Source organism: Sus scrofa, chromosome 2 (genome assembly GCF_054392235.1).
Source record: "Sus scrofa isolate SSC_HxYL_T2T_F1_AM1 chromosome 2, Sscrofa_HxYL_maternal_Yorkshire_Landrace_v2.0, whole genome shotgun sequence".
NCBI lineage: Eukaryota > Metazoa > Chordata > Mammalia > Artiodactyla > Suidae > Sus > Sus scrofa.
The window spans coordinates 9193886-9213391 of NC_139384.1; the positions used below are offsets into that span (position 1 = coordinate 9193886).

The 19506-nt window shown below is 50.9% G+C and overlaps 1 protein-coding gene across 3 annotated transcripts in view; it reads left to right on the forward strand.

Annotated features, from left to right (window-relative positions):
* AHNAK (AHNAK nucleoprotein) overlaps nucleotides 1-19305 on the forward strand; it is a 32568-nt gene extending 13263 nt beyond the window's left edge. For 2 of the 3 annotated variants that reach the window (XM_085010853.1, XM_085010854.1), the window contains exon 5: nucleotides 369-19305. In XM_085010853.1, the coding sequence (XP_084866979.1) occupies nucleotides 369-18422 (18054 nt within the window). In that variant the 3' untranslated portion in view covers nucleotides 18423-19305. The remainder of the gene's footprint in view (nucleotides 1-368) is intronic. The other variant, XM_085010855.1, reaches the window with a different exon arrangement.
* Nucleotides 19306-19506: the final 201 nt, after the last annotated feature.

The following is a 19506-nucleotide window of genomic DNA, read 5'->3' on the forward strand; positions in this document are numbered from 1 at the left end:
GATCTGGCGTTGTCACAGCTGCAGCTCGGATTTAGTCGCTGGCCTGGGAACGTCCCTAGGCTGTGGGTGCAGCCATTAAAAAAAAAAAAAAAAAGTCCTTTCAGATCGTGTGTTCCAATAGTCCACCAGTCCTCCCTCTCCATGGCTTTCGCTTACTGGAGTTTACCCAGATAATTTCTGTTTTCCTCCTGTGATGCGGCTGTCAGCCCCTTTCTTCAGCCCCCTGTGCTCTGTCTCAGGGAGGCTCCATGGACCTCTCGTAGGGTCCTGGCTTCTCTGGGAAACCGTGTTGTCGGCTGGGCTGTGGCCGGGCGTCTGTCACTCACGCAGACTCTGCTGCAACCTGTGCCGGGCGTGTCTTTCTGCAGAGCGGGGACGATGAGGAGTATCAGCGCATCTACACCACGAAGATCAAGCCTCGGCTGAAGTCGGAGGATGGAGTGGAAGGGGGTCCCGGAGAGACCCAGAGCCGCACCATCACCGTGACTCGAAGGGTCACAGCCTACACCGTGGATGTGACCAGCCGAGAAGGAGCCAAGGACATCGACCTCAGCAGCCCTGAGTTCAAGATCAAGATTCCACGGCACGAACTGACCGAAATCTCCACGGTGGATGTGGAGACCCAGCCTGGGAAGACAGTGATCAGATTGCCCTCGGGCTCGGGGGTGGTGTCTCCCACTGTGGACATCCGAGCAGGGTCCATTTCCGCTTCGGGACCAGAGCTCCAAGGTGCCGGCCACTCCAAGGTCCAGGTCACTGTGCCTGGGATCAAGGTGGGAAGCCCGGATGTCAGTATCAGTGCAAAGGGCTTGGACTTGAGTAGCAAAGGGGGCGTCCAGGTCCAAGGAGTGGACGTTTCGTCTTCTCTAGGGCACGGGGCAGTAGAGGGGCAGGGCCCATCTCTCGAGAGTGGCAGCAATGGGAAAATTAAATTTCCCACCATGAAGGTGCCAAAATTTGGTGTCTTAACAGGGCCTGAGGGCCAGGCCCCAGAGGCTGGGTTGACTGTTTCTGCCCCTGACTTCTCTGTGGGACACAAGGGCGGCCGGCCAGGCTTGACCATTGGTGGGAACATCCAGGCCCCACAGCTAGAAGTCAGTGCTCCCTCTGCCAATATTGAGGGGCTCGAGGGGAAGCTGAAGGGCCCCCAAATCACTGGGCCATCCCTAGAGGGGGACCTAGGCCTGAAAGGTGCCAAGCCACAGGGCAGTTTGGGGGTGGACATCTCTGTGCCCAAAATTGAGGGTAGCATCACTGGCCCCAAGGTGGAAGTCCAGGCCCCTGACATTGATGTTCATGGGCCTGGGGGCAAACTGAACGTGCCCAAGATGAAGACCCCCAAATTCTCCGTATCAGGTTCTAAGGGAGAGGGAGCTGGCATTGATGTGACACTGCCCGCAGGTGAAGTGACTCTTCCTGGGGTCTCTGGGGACATCAGCCTGCCTGAGGTTGCTCTTGAGGGGCTAGAAGGGAAGATGAAGGGTCCTAAAGTCAAGCCTCCTGAAATGATTATTCAGAAACCTAAAATCTCAATGCAGGATGTGGATCTGAGCCTTGGGTCCCCTAAACTGAAAGGAGACATTAAGGTTTCTGCTCCTGGGGTGCAAGGTGACCTTAAAGGCCCTCAAGTGGCAGTTAAAGGCACCAAACTGGACATAGAGACACCCAGCCTAGAGGGGACTGTGACAGGCCCCAAGCTTAGTGGGCCTTCTGGTAAAGCAGGAACCTGCAGGATCGCTATGGCAGATGTGGACCTAAACGCTGCTACGCCAAAAGTGAAAGGGGGTGTAGAGGTCGTCCTTCCAAAAGTGGAGGGGAAAGTCACTGTCCCCGACATTGATGTCAAACGCCCCAAAGTGGAGGTCAGTGCCCCGGATGTGGACGTTCATGGCCCCGATTGGAACTTGAAAATGCCCAAGATGAAAATGCCCAAGTTCAGCACTCCAGGAGTCAAAGGGGAAGGGCCAGATGTAGACGTGAAGCTCCCCAAAGGAGATGTCAGTATTTCAGGGCCCAAGGTCAACGTGGAAGCCCCAGATGTCAACATCGGGGGCCTGGCGGGCAACCTTAAAGGCCCTGATGTTAAGCTACCTGAGGTGAGTGTCAAGACACCAAAGATTTCCATGCCTGATGTGGATTTGCATGTGAAAGGCCCAAAGGTAAAAGGAGAGTATGATGTAACAGCACCAAAACTTGAAGGAGAGCTGAAAGGCCCCAAAGTGGACGTTGATGTCCCTGATGTGGATGTTCATGGCCCAGACTGGCACCTGAAGATGCCCAAGATGAAAATGCCCAAGTTCAGTGTGCCCGGGTTCAAAGCGGAGGGCCCTGAAGTGGATGTAAATCTGCCCAAGCCTGATGTGGACGTTTCTGGCCCCAAGGTAGCTGTTGGTGCTCCAGATGTGAGTATTGAGGGACCAGAAGGGAAATTGAAAGGACCCAAATTTAAGATGCCCGAGATGAATATCAAAGCTCCAAAGATCACCATGCCAGATGTGGACCTACATTTGAAGGGCCCTAGTGTCAAAGGGGAGTATGATGTTACAGCGCCAAAGGTTGGAGGTGAGATTAAAGTTCCTGATGTCGAACTCAAAAGTGCCAAAGTGGACATTGATGCTCCAGATGTGGGTGTGCATGGGCCAGACTGGCACCTGAAGATGCCCACAGTGAAAATGCCTAAGTTCAGCATGCCTGGCTTCAAAGGCGAGGGCCCAGAAGTGGATGTGAACCTGCCCAAGGCTGACATTGACCTCACTGGACCCAAGGTGGATGTTGAAGTTCCAGATGTGAATATTGAAGGACCTGAAGGGAAGCTGAAGGGCCCCAAGTTTAAGATGCCTGAAATGAATATCAAGGCCCCAAAGATCTCCATGCCTGATGTGGACTTACATATGAAAGGTCCCAAGGCAAAGGGAGAGTATGATGTTACAGTGCCAAAGCTGGAAGGGGACCTGAAGGGGCCAAAAGTAGACATCAGTGCCCCAGATGTTGAAGTTCATGGTCCTGAATGGAACCTAAAGATGCCAAAGATGAAAATGCCCAAATTCACCATGCCCAGCCTTAAAGGAGAGGGCCCAGAATTGGATGTCAATCTGCCCAAGGCTGATGTCGACCTTTCTGCCCCTAAGGTAGATATTAGTGCTCCAGATCTGAGCCTTGAAGGACCAGAAGGGAAGTTGAAAGGTCCCAAGTTTAAGATGCCTGAGATGCACTTCAGAGCTCCTAAGATGACCCTGCCAGATGTTGACATGGATCTTAAAGGACCCAAAGTGAAAGGGAGTCTAGATGTGTCTGCACCAAAAATAGAAGGTGAGATGAAAGCTCCAGATGTGGACATCAAAGGCCCCAAAGTAGATGTTAAAACACCAGATGTGGAAGTTCAAGGTGCAGACTGGAGCCTGAAAATGCCAAAGATGAAAATGCCTAAATTCAGCATGCCGAGCTTCAAAGGTGAGGGGCCAGAAGTGGATGTGAACTTGCCTAAAGCTGACATTGACATCTCAGGACCCAAGGTGGACATTGAAGCTCCGGATGTGAGCCTTGAGGGTCCGGAAGGGAAGCTGAAGGGCCCCAAGTTTAAGATGCCTGAGATGCACTTCAAGGCCCCCAAGATCTCCATGCCTGATGTGGACTTAAACTTGAAAGGCCCCAAAGTCAAAGGGGATGTGGATGTGTCTGTGCCCAAGATAGAAGGGGAAATGAAAGTGCCAGATGTGGACATCAAAGGCCCCAAGGTGGACGTTGATGTCCCGGATGTGGACGTTCATGGCCCAGACTGGCACCTGAAGATGCCCAAGATGAAAATGCCCAAGTTCAGCATGCCCGGCTTCAAAGGCGAGGGCCCAGAAGTGGATGTGAACTTGCCTAAAGCTGACATTGACATCTCAGGACCCAAGGTGGACATTGAAGCTCCGGATGTGAGCCTTGAGGGTCCGGAAGGGAAGCTGAAGGGCCCCAAGTTTAAGATGCCTGAGATGCACTTCAAGGCCCCCAAGATCTCCATGCCTGATGTGGACTTAAACTTGAAAGGCCCCAAAGTCAAAGGGGATGTGGATGTGTCTGTGCCCAAGATAGAAGGGGAAATGAAAGTGCCAGATGTGGACATCAAAGGCCCCAAGGTGGACGTTGATGTCCCGGATGTGGACGTTCATGGCCCAGACTGGCACCTGAAGATGCCCAAGATGAAAATGCCCAAGTTCAGCATGCCCGGCTTCAAAGGCGAGGGCCCAGAAGTGGATGTGAACTTGCCTAAAGCTGACATTGACATCTCAGGACCCAAGGTGGACATTGAAGCTCCGGATGTGAGCCTTGAGGGTCCGGAAGGGAAGCTGAAGGGCCCCAAGTTTAAGATGCCTGAGATGCACTTCAAGGCCCCCAAGATCTCCATGCCTGATGTGGACTTAAACTTGAAAGGCCCCAAAGTCAAAGGGGATGTGGATGTGTCTGTGCCCAAGATAGAAGGGGAAATGAAAGTGCCAGATGTGGACATCAAAGGCCCCAAGGTGGACGTTGATGTCCCGGATGTGGACGTTCATGGCCCAGACTGGCACCTGAAGATGCCCAAGATGAAAATGCCCAAATTCAGTGTGCCTGGGTTTAAAGCAGAGGGCCCAGAAGTGGATGTGAACCTACCTAAAGCTGACATTGCTGTCTCTGGGCCCAAAGTTGACATCAAAGCTCCGGATGTGAGCCTTGAGGGTCCGGAATGGAAGCTGAAGGGCCCCAAGTTTAAGATGCCTGAGATGCACTTCAAGACTCCCAAGGTCTCCATGCCTGACATTGATTTAAACCTCAAGGGCCCCAAGGTGAAAGGTGATGTGGATGTTTCTCTGCCTAAAGTGGAAGGAGACCTGAAAGGGCCAGAGGTTGATATTAAAGGCCCCAAAGTGGACATTGATGCTCCTGATGTGGACGTTCATGGCCCAGACTGGCACCTGAAGATGCCCAAGATAAAAATGCCCAAGTTCAGCATGCCTGGCTTCAAAGGAGAAGGCCCAGAAGTGGATGTGAACCTGCCCAAGGCCGACATTGACGTCTCAGGACCCAAGGTGGACATTGATGTTCCCGATGTGAATATTGAAGGTCCAGATGCAAAACTAAAAGGTCCCAAATTTAAATTGCCAGAAATGAATATAAAGCCTCAGAAGATATCCATGCCAGATGTTGGTTTGCATTTGAAAAGCCCTAAAGTGAAAGGTGATTATGATGTTACAGTTCCAAAAGTAGAAGGAGAGATAAAGGCTCCTGATGTTGACATCAAAGGCCCAAAAGTGGACATTAATGCACCAGATGTGGGGGTTCATGGTCCAGATTGGCACCTGAAGATGCCCAAAGTGAAAATGCCTAAGTTCAGCATGCCTGGTTTCAAAGGAGAGGGCCCAGAAGTAGATGTGAACGTGCCCAAGGCTGACATTGGTGTTTCAGGACCCAAGGTGGACATTGATGTTCCGGATGTGAATATTGAAGGTCCAGAGGGGAAACTAAAGGGTCCTAAATTCAAAATGCCAAGCATGAATATACAGACACACAAAATCTCTATGCCTGATGTTGGACTTAATCTGAAAGCCCCTAAACTGAAAACTGATGTAGATGTTTCTCTTCCCAAAGTGGAAGGAGACTTGAAAGGTCTTGGAATTGACGTAAAAGCCCCTAAAATGGATGTGGATGTTGGTGATATTGATATTGAATGTCCAGAAGGAAAGATGAAAGGCCCTAAGTTTAAGATGCCTGAGATGCACTTCAAGGCCCCCAAGATCTCCATGCCTGATGTGGACTTAAACTTGAAAGGCCCCAAAGTCAAAGGGGATGTGGATGTGTCTGTGCCCAAGATAGAAGGGGAAATGAAAGTGCCAGATGTGGACATCAAAGGCCCCAAGGTGGACGTTGATGTCCCGGATGTGGACGTTCATGGCCCAGACTGGCACCTGAAGATGCCCAAGATGAAAATGCCCAAGTTCAGCATGCCCGGCTTCAAAGGCGAGGGCCCAGAAGTGGATGTGAACTTGCCTAAAGCTGACATTGACATCTCAGGACCCAAGGTGGACATTGAAGCTCCGGATGTGAGCCTTGAGGGTCCGGAAGGGAAGCTGAAGGGCCCCAAGTTTAAGATGCCTGAGATGCACTTCAAGGCCCCCAAGATCTCCATGCCTGATGTGGACTTAAACTTGAAAGGCCCCAAAGTCAAAGGGGATGTGGATGTGTCTGTGCCCAAGATAGAAGGGGAAATGAAAGTGCCAGATGTGGACATCAAAGGCCCCAAGGTGGACGTTGATGTCCCGGATGTGGACGTTCATGGCCCAGACTGGCACCTGAAGATGCCCAAGATGAAAATGCCCAAGTTCAGCATGCCCGGCTTCAAAGGCGAGGGCCCAGAAGTGGATGTGAACCTACCAAAGGCTGACATTAATGTTTCTGGTCCCAAAGTGGACATTGATACTCCTGATTTGGATATTGAGGGACCAGAAGGAAAATTAAAAGGCTCTAAATTTAAGATGCCTAAGTTGAATATCAAAGCTCCCAAGATCTCCATGCCAGATGTGGACTTGAATTTGAAGGGACCCAAGGTGAAAGGAGAGGTGGATGCTTCTGTGCCAGAACTAGAAGGTGATCTCAGAGGTCCGCAAGTTGATATCAGAGGTCCCAGTGTGGATGTGGAGGTGCCTGATGTTGATCTGGAATGTCCTGATGCAAAGTTGAAAGGGCCCAAGTTTAAGATGCCTGAGATGCACTTCAAGGCCCCCAAGATCTCCATGCCTGATGTGGACTTTAATTTGAAAGGCCCCAGAGTAAAAGGGGATGTGGATGTGTCTGTGCCAAAATTGGAGGGAGATTTGAAAGGCCCCAGTGTGGATGTGGAGGTGCCCGATGTTGATCTGGAATGTCCTGAAGCAAAGTTGAAAGTGCCCAAGTTTAAGATGCCTGAGATGCACTTCAAGACTCCCAAGATCTCCATGCCTGATGTGGACTTAAACTTGAAAGGCCCCAAAGTCAAAGGGGATGTGGATGTGTCTGTGCCCAAGATAGAAGGGGAAATGAAAGTGCCAGATGTGGACATCAAAGGCCCCAAGGTGGACGTTGATGTCCCGGATGTGGACGTTCATGGCCCAGACTGGCACCTGAAGATGCCCAAGATGAAAATGCCCAAGTTCAGCATGCCCGGCTTCAAAGGCGAGGGCCCAGAAGTGGATGTGAACTTGCCTAAAGCTGACATTGACATCTCAGGACCCAAGGTGGACATTGAAGCTCCGGATGTGAGCCTTGAGGGTCCGGAAGGGAAGCTGAAGGGCCCCAAGTTTAAGATGCCTGAGATGCACTTCAAGGCCCCCAAGATCTCCATGCCTGATGTTGATTTCAACTTAAAGGGGCCTAAAACCAAAGGGGACTTTGATGTTTCTGCTCCAAAGCTAGAAGGAGAGTTAAAGGGTCCAAGCTTGGATGCCAGAGGCCCCAAATTGGATGTTGAAATGCCAGATGTAGCTGTGGAAGGCCCTGATGGCAAATGGAAAAGTCCCAAATTTAAGATGCCAGACATGCACTTTAAAACTCCCAAAATCTCCATGCCGGACATTGATCTCCACTTAAAAAGCCCCAAGATAAAGGGAGAGGTGGATGTAGATGTTCCTAAATTGGAAGGTGACCTCAGAGGTGACATCAGTGGGCCAGATGTTGATATTGAAGGACCAGAAGGCAAATTGAAAGGCCCCAAGTTCAAGATGCCTGACATGCATTTCAAGGCTCCAAGTATTTCTATGCCTGATGTGGACCTAAATCTGAAAGGACCAAAAATCAAGGGGGATGTAGATGTGTCTGTGCCTGAGGTAGAAGGTAAAATTAAAGTACCAGATGTGAATATCAAGGGCCCCAAAGTAGACATAAATGCTCCTGATGTTCAAGGCCCAGACTGGCACCTGAAGATGCCCAAGATGAAAATGCCCAAGTTCAGCATGCCTGGTTTCAAAGCCGAGGGCCCAGAAGTGGATGTGAATCTTCCCAAGGCTGATATTGATATCTCAGGACCCAAAGCTGACATCGAAGTCCCAGAAATGAGCATTGAGGGTCCAGAGGGAAAAATCAAGGGGCCTAAATTTAAGATGCCAGAGATGAACATAAAAGCCCCTAAGATCTCCATGCCAGATGTGGATTTACACTTGAAGGGCCCTAAGGTCAAAGGAGATGTAGATGTTTCCCTGCCTAAGGTGGAAGGTGACTTAAAGGGTCCCAAGGTGGACATTGATGCTCCAGATGTGGACGTTCATGGCCCAGACTGGCACCTGAAAATGCCCAAGGTGAAAATGCCCAAGTTCAGCATGCCTGGCTTCAAAGGAGAAGGCCCAGATGTGGATGTGAACCTGCCCAAGGCTGACATTGACGTCTCAGGACCCAAGGTGGACATTGAAGGTCCTGATGTGAATATCGAAGGGCCTGAAGGAAAGATGAAAGGTCCTAAGTTCAAGATGCCAGAGATGAACATCAAAGCCCCCAAGATCTCCATGCCAGACTTTGATTTACACCTGAAAAGTCCTAAGGTGAAAGGAGATGTGGATATTTCTCTGCCTAAAGTAGAAGGTGACCTCAAGGGCCCGGAAGTTGACATCAAAGGGCCCAAAGTGGACATTGATGCTCCAGATGTGGATGTTCAAGGCCCAGACTGGCACCTGAAGATGCCCAAGATAAAAATGCCCAAGTTCAGCATGCCTGGCTTCAAAGGAGAAGGCCCAGATGTGGATGTGAACCTGCCGAAGGCTGACATCGATGTCTCAGGACCCAGGGTGGACATTGAATGTCCTGATGTGAATATTGAAGGACCAGAGGGAAAGGTGAAAGGTCCTAAGTTCAAGATGCCTGAAATGCATTTTAAGACTCCAAAGATATCCATGCCAGATATTGATCTTAATCTAACAGGTCCAAAGATAAAAGGAGATGTGGATGTCACAGGCCCCAAGGTAGAGGGAGACCTCAAAGGACCTGAAGTTGACCTCAAGGGCCCCAAAGTGGACATTGATGTCCCAGATGTGGATGTTCAAGGCCCAGACTGGCACCTGAAGATGCCCAAGGTGAAAATGCCCAAGTTCAGCATGCCTGGCTTCAAAGGCGAGGGCCCAGAAGTGGATGTGAACCTGCCCAAGGCCGACATTGACGTCTCAGGACCCAAGGTGGACATTGAAGGTCCTGATGTTAACATTGAAGGACCAGAGGGAAAGTTGAAAGGTCCTAAGTTCAAGATGCCAGAGATGAATATCAAAGCCCCCAAGATCTCCATGCCTGACCTTGACCTGAACCTGAAAGGACCTAAGGTGAAAGGAGATGTGGATGTTTCTCTGCCTAAAGTAGAAGGTGACCTCAAGGGCCCTGAAGTTGACCTCAAGGGCCCCAAGGTGGACATTGATGTCCCAGATGTGGACGTTCATGGCCCAGACTGGCACCTGAAGATGCCCAAGGTGAAAATGCCCAAGTTCAGCATGCCTGGCTTCAAAGGCGAGGGCCCAGAAGTGGATGTGAACCTGCCCAAGGCCGACATTGACGTCTCAGGACCCAAGGTGGACATTGATGTTCCCGATGTGAATATTGAAGGTCCAGATGCAAAACTGAAGGGCCCCAAGTTCAAGATGCCAGAGATGAACATCAAAGCCCCCAAGATCTCCATGCCTGACCTTGACCTGAACCTGAAAGGTCCCAAAGTGAAGGGTGATGTGGATGTTTCTCTGCCTAAGGTGGAAGGTGACCTCAAGGGCCCTGAAGTTGACCTCAAGGGCCCCAAGGTGGACATTGATGTCCCAGATGTGGACGTTCATGGCCCAGACTGGCACCTGAAGATGCCCAAGGTGAAAATGCCCAAGTTCAGCATGCCTGGCTTCAAAGGCGAGGGCCCAGAAGTGGATGTGAACCTGCCCAAGGCCGACATTGACATCTCAGGACCCAAGGTGGACATTGATGTTCCCGATGTGAATATTGAAGGTCCAGATGCAAAACTGAAGGGCCCCAAGTTCAAGATGCCAGAGATGAACATCAAAGCTCCTAAGATATCAATGCCAGAATTGGACCTTAATCTAAAAGGCCCTAAAATGAAAGGAGAGGTGGACGTTTCACTTCCAAATGTAGAAGGTGATTTGAAAGGGCCGACTCTTGACATCAAGGGGCCAAAGATAGATGTTGACGTACCAGATGTTGACATCCATGGCCCGGAAGGTAAACTAAAAGGTCCAAAGCTCAAGATGCCTGACATGCATGTGAACATGCCCAAGATCTCCATGCCAGAAATTGACCTGAATTTGAAAGGCTCAAAACCTAAGGGAGATATTGATGTTTCTGGGCCCAAACTGGAAGGTGACATTAAAGCTCCCAAGTTGGATGTCAAGGGCCCAGAAGTGGACATTTCTGGTCCTAAACTCAATGTTGAAGGCAAGTCAAAGAAATCTCGGTTTAAGCTTCCCAAATTTAATTTTTCAGGCTCCAAAGTTCAGACACCTGAGGTAGATGTCAAAGTCAAAAAGCCAGATATTGATGTAACAGCTCCAAAAGTTGATATTAATGCTCCCGACGTTGAGGTCCAGGGAAAAGTGAAAGGACCCAAATTCAAAATGCCTTTCCTGAGTATTTCATCTCCTAAAGTGTCTATGCCTGATGTAGAGTTAAATCTTAAAGGTCCAAAAGTCAAAGGAGACTTAGATGTCACAGGTCCTAATTTAGAAGGTGACTTTAAAGCACCCAAAGTAGATATTAAGGCACCAGAAGTTCATCTTGATGCACCTGATGTGGATGTTCATGGCCCAGACTGGCATCTAAAGATGCCGAAGATGAAAATGCCCAAATTCAGCGTGCCTGGCTTAAAAGCAGAAGGACCAGAAATGGCTGTGGATCTGCCGAAAGGAGATGTCAACATAGAGGGTCCCAGATTGGACATTGAAGGCCCAGAAGTCCATGTGGAAGGCCCAGAGGGAAGCATAAAAGGTCCTAAACTCAAGATGCCTGATATGAATATTAAAGCTCCCAAGGTCTCCATGCCTGACATTGACTTAAACCTCAAGGGCCCCAAGGTGAAAGGTGATGTGGATGTTTCTCTGCCCAAAGTGGAAGGGGATCTGAAAGGACCAGAAATTGATATCAAAGGCCCCAAAGTGGACATTGATGCTCCTGATGTGGACGTTCATGGCCCAGACTGGCACCTGAAGATGCCCAAGGTGAAAATGTCCAAGTTCAGCATGCCTGGCTTCAAAGGCGAGGGCCCAGAAGTGGATGTGAACCTGCCCAAGGCTGACATTGACGTCTCAGGACCCAAGGTGGACATTGAAGGTCCTGATGTGAATATCGAAGGGCCTGAAGGAAAGATGAAAGGTCCTAAGTTCAAGATGCCAGAGATGAACATCAAAGCCCCCAAGATCTCCATGCCTGACATTGATCTTAACCTGAAGGGCCCCAAAGTGAAGGGTGATGTGGATGTGTCTTTGCCAAAATTGGAGGGCGACCTCAAGGGCCCGGAGCTGGATATCAAGGGTCCCAAGGTGGACATTGAAACTCCTGATATTAACATCGAAGGCCCAGAGGGGAAATTGAAGGGGCCCAAATTCAAGATGCCAGACATGCACTTAAAGGCTCCCAAGATCTCCATGCCAGACATTGATTTAAACCTGAAAGGTCCCAAGGTAAAGGGCGACATGGACATTTCTCTGCCTAAGGTGGAAGGTGACCTCAAGGGCCCTGAAGTTGACCTCAAGGGCCCCAAAGTGGACATTGATGTCCCAGATGTGGACGTTCATGGCCCAGACTGGCACCTGAAGATGCCCAAGGTGAAAATGCCCAAGTTCAGCATGCCTGGCTTCAAAGGCGAGGGCCCAGAAGTGGATGTGAACCTGCCCAAGGCCGACATTGACGTCTCAGGACCCAAGGTGGACATTGATGTTCCCGATGTGAATATTGAAGGTCCAGATGCAAAACTGAAGGGCCCCAAGTTCAAGATGCCAGAGATGAACATCAAAGCCCCCAAGATCTCCATGCCTGACCTTGACCTGAACCTGAAAGGACCTAAGGTGAAAGGAGATGTGGATGTTTCTCTGCCTAAAGTAGAAGGTGACCTCAAGGGCCCTGAAGTTGACCTCAAGGGCCCCAAGGTGGACATTGATGTCCCAGATGTGGACGTTCATGGCCCAGACTGGCACCTGAAGATGCCCAAGGTGAAAATGCCCAAGTTCAGCATGCCTGGCTTCAAAGGCGAGGGCCCAGAAGTGGATGTGAACCTGCCCAAGGCCGACATTGACGTCTCAGGACCCAAGGTGGACATTGATGTTCCCGATGTGAATATTGAAGGTCCAGATGCAAAACTGAAGGGCCCCAAGTTCAAGATGCCAGAGATGAACATCAAAGCCCCCAAGATCTCCATGCCTGACCTTGACCTGAACCTGAAAGGTCCCAAAGTGAAGGGTGATGTGGACGTTTCTCTGCCTAAAGTGGAAGGTGACCTCAAGGGCCCTGAAGTTGACCTCAAGGGCCCCAAGGTGGACATTGATGTCCCAGATGTGGACGTTCATGGCCCAGACTGGCACCTGAAGATGCCCAAGGTGAAAATGCCCAAGTTCAGCATGCCTGGCTTCAAAGGCGAGGGCCCAGAAGTGGATGTGAACCTGCCCAAGGCCGACATTGATGTCTCAGGACCCAAGGTGGACATAGACGCTCCTGACATTGACATTCATGGTCCAGAAGGGAAGCTGAAGGGCCCCAAGTTTAAAATGCCTGACCTGCACCTCAAGGCACCCAAGATCTCCATGCCTGAGGTTGACCTGAACCTGAAGGGTCCCAAGGTAAAGGGCGACATGGACGTTTCTCTGCCTAAGGTGGAAGGTGACCTCAAGGGCCCTGAAGTTGACCTCAAGGGCCCCAAGGTGGACATTGATGTCCCAGATGTGGACGTTCATGGCCCAGACTGGCACCTGAAGATGCCCAAGGTGAAAATGCCCAAGTTCAGCATGCCTGGCTTCAAAGGCGAGGGCCCAGAAGTGGATGTGAACCTGCCCAAGGCCGACATTGACGTCTCAGGACCCAAGGTGGACATTGATGTTCCCGATGTGAATATTGAAGGTCCAGATGCAAAACTGAAGGGCCCCAAGTTCAAGATGCCAGAGATGAACATCAAAGCTCCCAAGATCTCCATGCCTGACCTTGACTTTAACCTGAAGGGCCCCAAAATAAAGGGTGATGTTGATATCACTGTGCCCAAAGTTGAGGGTAACCTCCAGGGCCCTGAGGTGGACCTCAAAGGACCCAAACTGGACATCGACACTCCTGATATCAATCTCGAAGGTCCAGAAGGAAAATTGAAGGGGCCTAAGTTTAAAATGCCAGAGATGAACATTAAAGCCCCCAAGATTTCCATGCCTGATTTTGACTTAAGTCTGAAAGGGCCCAAGGTAAAGGGGGATGTGGACCTTTCACTTCCTAAAGTCGAAGGTGACTTGAAAGGGCCAGAGATGGACATTGAAGGTCCAGAAGGGAAGCTTAAAGGACCCAAATTTAAGATGCCTGATGTCCATTTCAAAACCCCACAAATCTCCATGAGTGACATTGATTTGAACTTGAAAGGACCTAAGATAAAAGGAGATTTGGACACTTCCATCCCTAAACTAGAAGGAGATCTGAAAGCCCCAAAAGTGGACATTAAAGGCCCTAAGCTGGACATAGACACTCCCGATATTGACATTCATGGCCCAGAAGGGAAGCTGAAGGGCCCCAAGTTTAAAATGCCTGACCTGCACCTCAAGGCACCCAAGATCTCCATGCCTGAGGTTGACCTGAACCTGAAGGGTCCCAAGGTAAAGGGCGATGTGGACGTTTCTCTGCCTAAGGTGGAAGGTGACCTCAAAGGCCCTGAAGTTGACCTCAAGGGCCCCAAGGTGGACATTGATGTCCCAGATGTGGACGTTCATGGCCCAGACTGGCACCTGAAGATGCCCAAGGTGAAAATGCCCAAGTTCAGCATGCCTGGCTTCAAAGGCGAGGGCCCAGAAGTGGATGTGAACCTGCCCAAGGCCGACATTGACGTCTCAGGACCCAAGGTGGACATTGATGTTCCCGATGTGAATATTGAAGGTCCAGATGCAAAACTGAAGGGCCCCAAGTTCAAGATGCCAGAGATGAACATCAAAGCCCCCAAGATCTCCATGCCTGACCTTGACCTGAACCTGAAAGGTCCCAAAGTGAAGGGTGATGTGGACGTTTCTCTGCCTAAAGTGGAAGGTGACCTCAAGGGCCCTGAAGTTGACCTCAAGGGCCCCAAGGTGGACATTGATGTCCCAGATGTGGACGTTCATGGCCCAGACTGGCACCTGAAGATGCCCAAGGTGAAAATGCCCAAGTTCAGCATGCCTGGCTTCAAAGGCGAGGGCCCAGAAGTGGATGTGAACCTGCCCAAGGCCGACATTGACGTCTCAGGACCCAAGGTGGACATTGATGTTCCCGATGTGAATATTGAAGGTCCAGATGCAAAACTGAAGGGCCCCAAGTTTAAAATGCCTGACCTGCACCTCAAGGCACCCAAGATCTCCATGCCTGAGGTTGACCTGAACCTGAAGGGTCCCAAGGTAAAGGGCGATGTGGACGTTTCTCTGCCTAAGGTGGAAGGTGACCTCAAAGGTCCTGAAGTTGACCTCAAGGGCCCCAAGGTGGACATTGATGTCCCAGATGTGGACGTTCATGGCCCAGACTGGCACCTGAAGATGCCCAAGGTGAAAATGCCCAAGTTCAGCATGCCTGGCTTCAAAGGCGAGGGCCCAGAAGTGGATGTGAACCTGCCCAAGGCCGACATTGACGTCTCAGGACCCAAGGTGGACATTGATGTTCCCGATGTGAATATTGAAGGTCCAGATGCAAAACTGAAGGGCCCCAAGTTTAAGATGCCTGACCTGCACCTCAAGGCACCCAAGATCTCCATGCCTGAGGTTGACCTGAACCTGAAGGGTCCCAAGGTAAAGGGCGACATGGACGTTTCTCTGCCTAAGGTGGAAGGTGACCTCAAAGGCCCTGAAGTTGACCTCAAGGGCCCCAAGGTGGACATTGATGTCCCAGATGTGGACGTTCATGGCCCAGACTGGCACCTGAAGATGCCCAAGGTGAAAATGCCCAAGTTCAGCATGCCTGGCTTCAAAGGCGAGGGCCCAGAAGTGGATGTGAACCTGCCCAAGGCCGACATTGACGTCTCAGGACCCAAGGTGGACATTGATGTTCCCGATGTGAATATTGAAGGTCCAGATGCAAAACTGAAGGGCCCCAAGTTTAAAATGCCTGACCTGCACCTCAAGGCACCCAAGATCTCCATGCCTGATGTTGACCTGAATTTGAAAGGACCCAGAGGCAAAGGAGATTTTGATGTGTCTGTCCCTAAGATTGAAGGGACTTTCAAAGGCCCAGAAGTGGACCTTAAAGGACCAGGCCTGGATTTTGAAGGCCCTGATGCCAAACTCAGTGGCCCAAATGTGAAGATGCCATCACTGGATATATCTGCCCCTAAAGTCACTGCTCCTGATATCGATCTGCATCTCAAGGCACCCCAAATTGGAGTTTCTGGCCCCAAGTTAGAAGGTGGTGAACTGGACCTCAAGGGACCCAAAGTTGATTTAGAAGCCCCCAGCTTAGATGTACATATGGAGAGCCCGGATATTAACATTGAGGGGCCAGATGTGAAAATTCCCAAATTTAAGAAACCCAAGTTTGGATTTGGGACAAAAAGTCCCAAAGCTGAGTTCAAATCACCATCTGTTGATGTGACAGTTCCTGAGGCAGAGCTGAATGTCGAGACTCCTGAAATTAGTGTGGGTGGCAAGGGCAAGAAAAGTAAGTTCAAAATGCCTAAAATTCACATGAGTGGTCCTAAAATTAAGGCCAAAAAACAAGGATTTGATTTGAATGCTCCTGGGGGTGAAATTGATGCCAGTCTCAAGTCTCCTGACCTAGATGTCCATGTCGCGGGGCCCGATGCCACCCTTAAAGCTGACGTGAAATCTCCCAAGACCAAGAAACCTATGTTTGGAAAAATGTACTTCCCAGATGTAGAATTTGACATTAAATCACCTAAATTTAAAGCTGAGGCTTCCCTCCCTAGCCCCAAACTAGGGGGTGACATCCAGGCACCCGATCTGGACATTTCTGCCCCAGGGGTTCATGTGGAAGGTCCTGACGTTAAGCTGAAGGCTCCCAAGTTCAAGGTACCAGGCGTGGATGTTTCAGGGCCAAAAATAGAAGGCGACTTGAAAGGCCCCAGGGTGCAGGCAAACTTGGATGCACCTGGCATCAACCTTGAAGGCCCAGATGCTACAATCAAAGCACCGACATTCGGCATCTCTGCCCCTCAAGTCTCCGTCCCTGATGTGAACGTTAGCTTGAAGGGACCAAAGATAAAGGGTGGTGTCCCCAGTGTGGGACTGGAAGGACCAGACGTAGATCTGCAAGGTCCAGATTCGAAAATTAAGTTCCCCAAGTTTTCGATGCCCAAGATCGGCGTCCCTGGTGTGAAAGCGGAGGGTGGGGGAGCCGAGGTGCAGCTGCCCTCTCTTGAAGGAGGCTTGAGCATGCCCGATGTTAAGCTTGAAGGGCCTGATGTGTCCCTAAAGGGGCCAAAAGTCGATTTGCCTTCAGTGAACCTCTCTATGCCAAAAGTCTCTGGACCTGACCTTGACCTGAACTTGAAAGGACCAAGTTTGAAGGGAGACCTGGATGCGTCTGTTCCCAGCATGAAGGTGCACACCCCTGGGTTTGACCTCAGAGGTGTGGGCGGACAGGTGAAGGTGGAAGGTGACGGGGTGAGAGTGCCTGGACTTGGTGGCACAGGAACGCTTGAGGTTGGTGCGCCAGATGTGACCCTGAAGGGACCAAGCCTGCAGGGGGACCTGGCCGTCTCTGGTGACATCAAGTGCCCTAAAGTATCAGTAGGTGCTCCTGACCTAAGCTTGGAGGCACCTGAAGGTGGTATTAAACTTCCCAAGATGAAGCTGCCCCAGTTCGGCATCTCTGCTCCGGGGTCCGACTTGGACATCAATCTCAAGGGGCCACAGGTCACGGGAGAACTAAAGGGGCCCGGCCTGAACCTGAAAGGGCCTCAGCTCTCCGGCCCTCCAATCTCAGCCCCAGATGTGGACTTGAACTTGGAAGGACCAAAAGTGAAAGGGAGCCTTGGGGCCACTGGTGAGATGAAAGGCCCCGCCACGGTTGGAGGAAGTCTTCCGGGCATCAGTGTTCAAGGCCTTGAAGGAAACCTCCAGATGCCTGGAATGAAGTCCTCCGGATGTGAGGTGGAGCTGCCGGGTGTGAATGTGAAACTCCCAGCCGGGCAAATTTCTGGTCCTGAAATCAAAGGCGATCTGAAAGGCTCAGGAATAGGTTTCCATGGAGCCGCCCCCGACATCGGCATCAAAGGGCCTTCTTTTAACGTGGCATCTCCTGAGTCAGATTTTGGTGTCCTCTTGAAGGGCCCGAAGATCAAAGGAGGTGTGGATGTTGCAGGGGGTGTCAGCGCCACCGATATCAGCCTGGGCGAAGGGCACGTGAGCGTCAAAGGGCCCGAGGGTGAGTGGAAGGGACCTCAGGTCTCCTCTGCTCTCCACTTGGATGCACCTGCCTTTGCTGGAGGACTTCATTTCTCAGGACCAAAGGGAGAAGGAGGCCAGATTGGACTTCAGGGTCCCGGGCTGAGCGTGTCTGGGCCTCAGGGTCACTTGGAAAGTGGATCTGGAAAAGTAACATTCCCCAAGATGAAGATTCCCAAATTCACCTTCTCTGGCCGCGAGCTGGTTGGCCGAGAGGTCGGGGTGGATATCAACTTCCCTAAAGCAGAGGCCAGCGTCCAGTCTGGTGCCGGAGACGGCGAGGGCGAAGAGTCAGATGTGAAGCTGAAAAAGGCCAAAATCAAGATGCCCAAGTTCAATTTTTCCAAACCTAAAGGGAAAGGTGGTGTCACTGGCTCACCAGAAGCATCCATTGCGGGCTCCAAAGGTGACCTGAAGAGCTCCAAGGCCAGTCTAGGCTCTCTGGAAGGAGAGGCAGAGGGCGAAACATCTTCACCCAAAGGCAAATTCTCCTTGTTCAAAAGCAAGAAGCCGCGGCACCGCTCAAATTCCTTCAGCGACGAGAGGGAGCTCTCTGAGCCTTCCACCCCGACGGGGACTTTGGAGTTTGAAGGTGGCGAAGTGTCGCTGGAAGGCGGGAAAGCCAAAGCGAAGCACACGAAGCTGAAATTTGGTACCTTTGGTGGGTTGGGGTCAAAGAGCAAAGGTCATTATGAGGTGACTGGGAGCGATGATGAGGCAGGCAAGGTGCAAGGGAGTGGCGTGTCCTTGGCCTCTAAGAAGTCCCGACTGTCGTCATCGTCCAGCAACGACAGTGGGACCAAGGTGGGCATCCAGCTTCCTGAGGTGGAGCTGACAGTTTCCACAAAGAAAGAGTAGCACGCTTGTGCGTGTGCGTGTGTGTGTGTACATATCTGTATAAAAATACATCAGCCTTGGGTGTGTTTGTATATAAACTCCAAAGAGGAACACGCCGACAGCCTCAGCAATAATGCGAAGATCGGGCCTCTGCCAGGGGCAAGCGCTGAAAAGCCAACCGACCGTCTTTAGGCTCCTCCTGGAGCTTTACAGATAGGGAAGGGGTTCCAGGATCTTTGTCCAGCCCGTGTGCAAAGTCGACAGTATTTGCCTTAAGGTTTCAGTTTTTTTGGTGGTTTTTTTTTTTTTTTTTTTTTTTTTGCATTGAACGCTGAGAGCTCCTGTTTACTAAGCAAGCTTTTGTGTTTATTATTCTCATTTTTACTGAAACTTGTTAGTGTTGGGGTCATGGAAACCCACGTTTTCATTGTAATGACTTTTGGGGCTTTTGTTAGGAAGGGTGGGGTGGGGTAGAAGGCAGTCGAGGGGGGGCATCCAGACCCCCCATTTCTTCTACACGTGGATCTGTTCAAACAGCAAACACCCCCAGCCGGCTGAGAGCGGGCAGCAGGCAAGGCAGGTGGGTGTTTCCAGAACTCTAGCAGAGCCTGTTTCCCCCTCCCCCCCCCGGGGGGGGGTGGTCCCAACCTGTTTGGTGCTTACGGTGAGAGGGAGTTTGAATCTGTTTGCAAAGTAGCCAACCCCCCAGCTCAACACACGGCCCTCCGTTCTGTGTGTTGTAAGAGAAATGTTTTGTCATCGCCACGTTCCTGATTAGTTCTGATTTCTTTTTAACAAATGTTATGATGATTAAGGCAATTTCCAGCACTTTAATGGCAAATTAATTGAGAATGTAAGACAATTGATGCTGTCAAGGGCAAATAAAGCTGTTTATTAACCCCGATGTCCTGTGCCTCTGCATTCTGTGTTGGGGGAACTTGGCCAGAGGCTGCCCATCCAGCGCCAGCAGGTCAGACTGCGCCCACTCAGCAGCGTGCTGGTTTCATTCGTGGGTGATGGGAGGGGTTCTTTGCTTCTGGATTCTCGTGGGGAGGCTGGTTGCACTACTGCTGAGAAATCAGGAGAGGCTGACCACTGGCAGCCC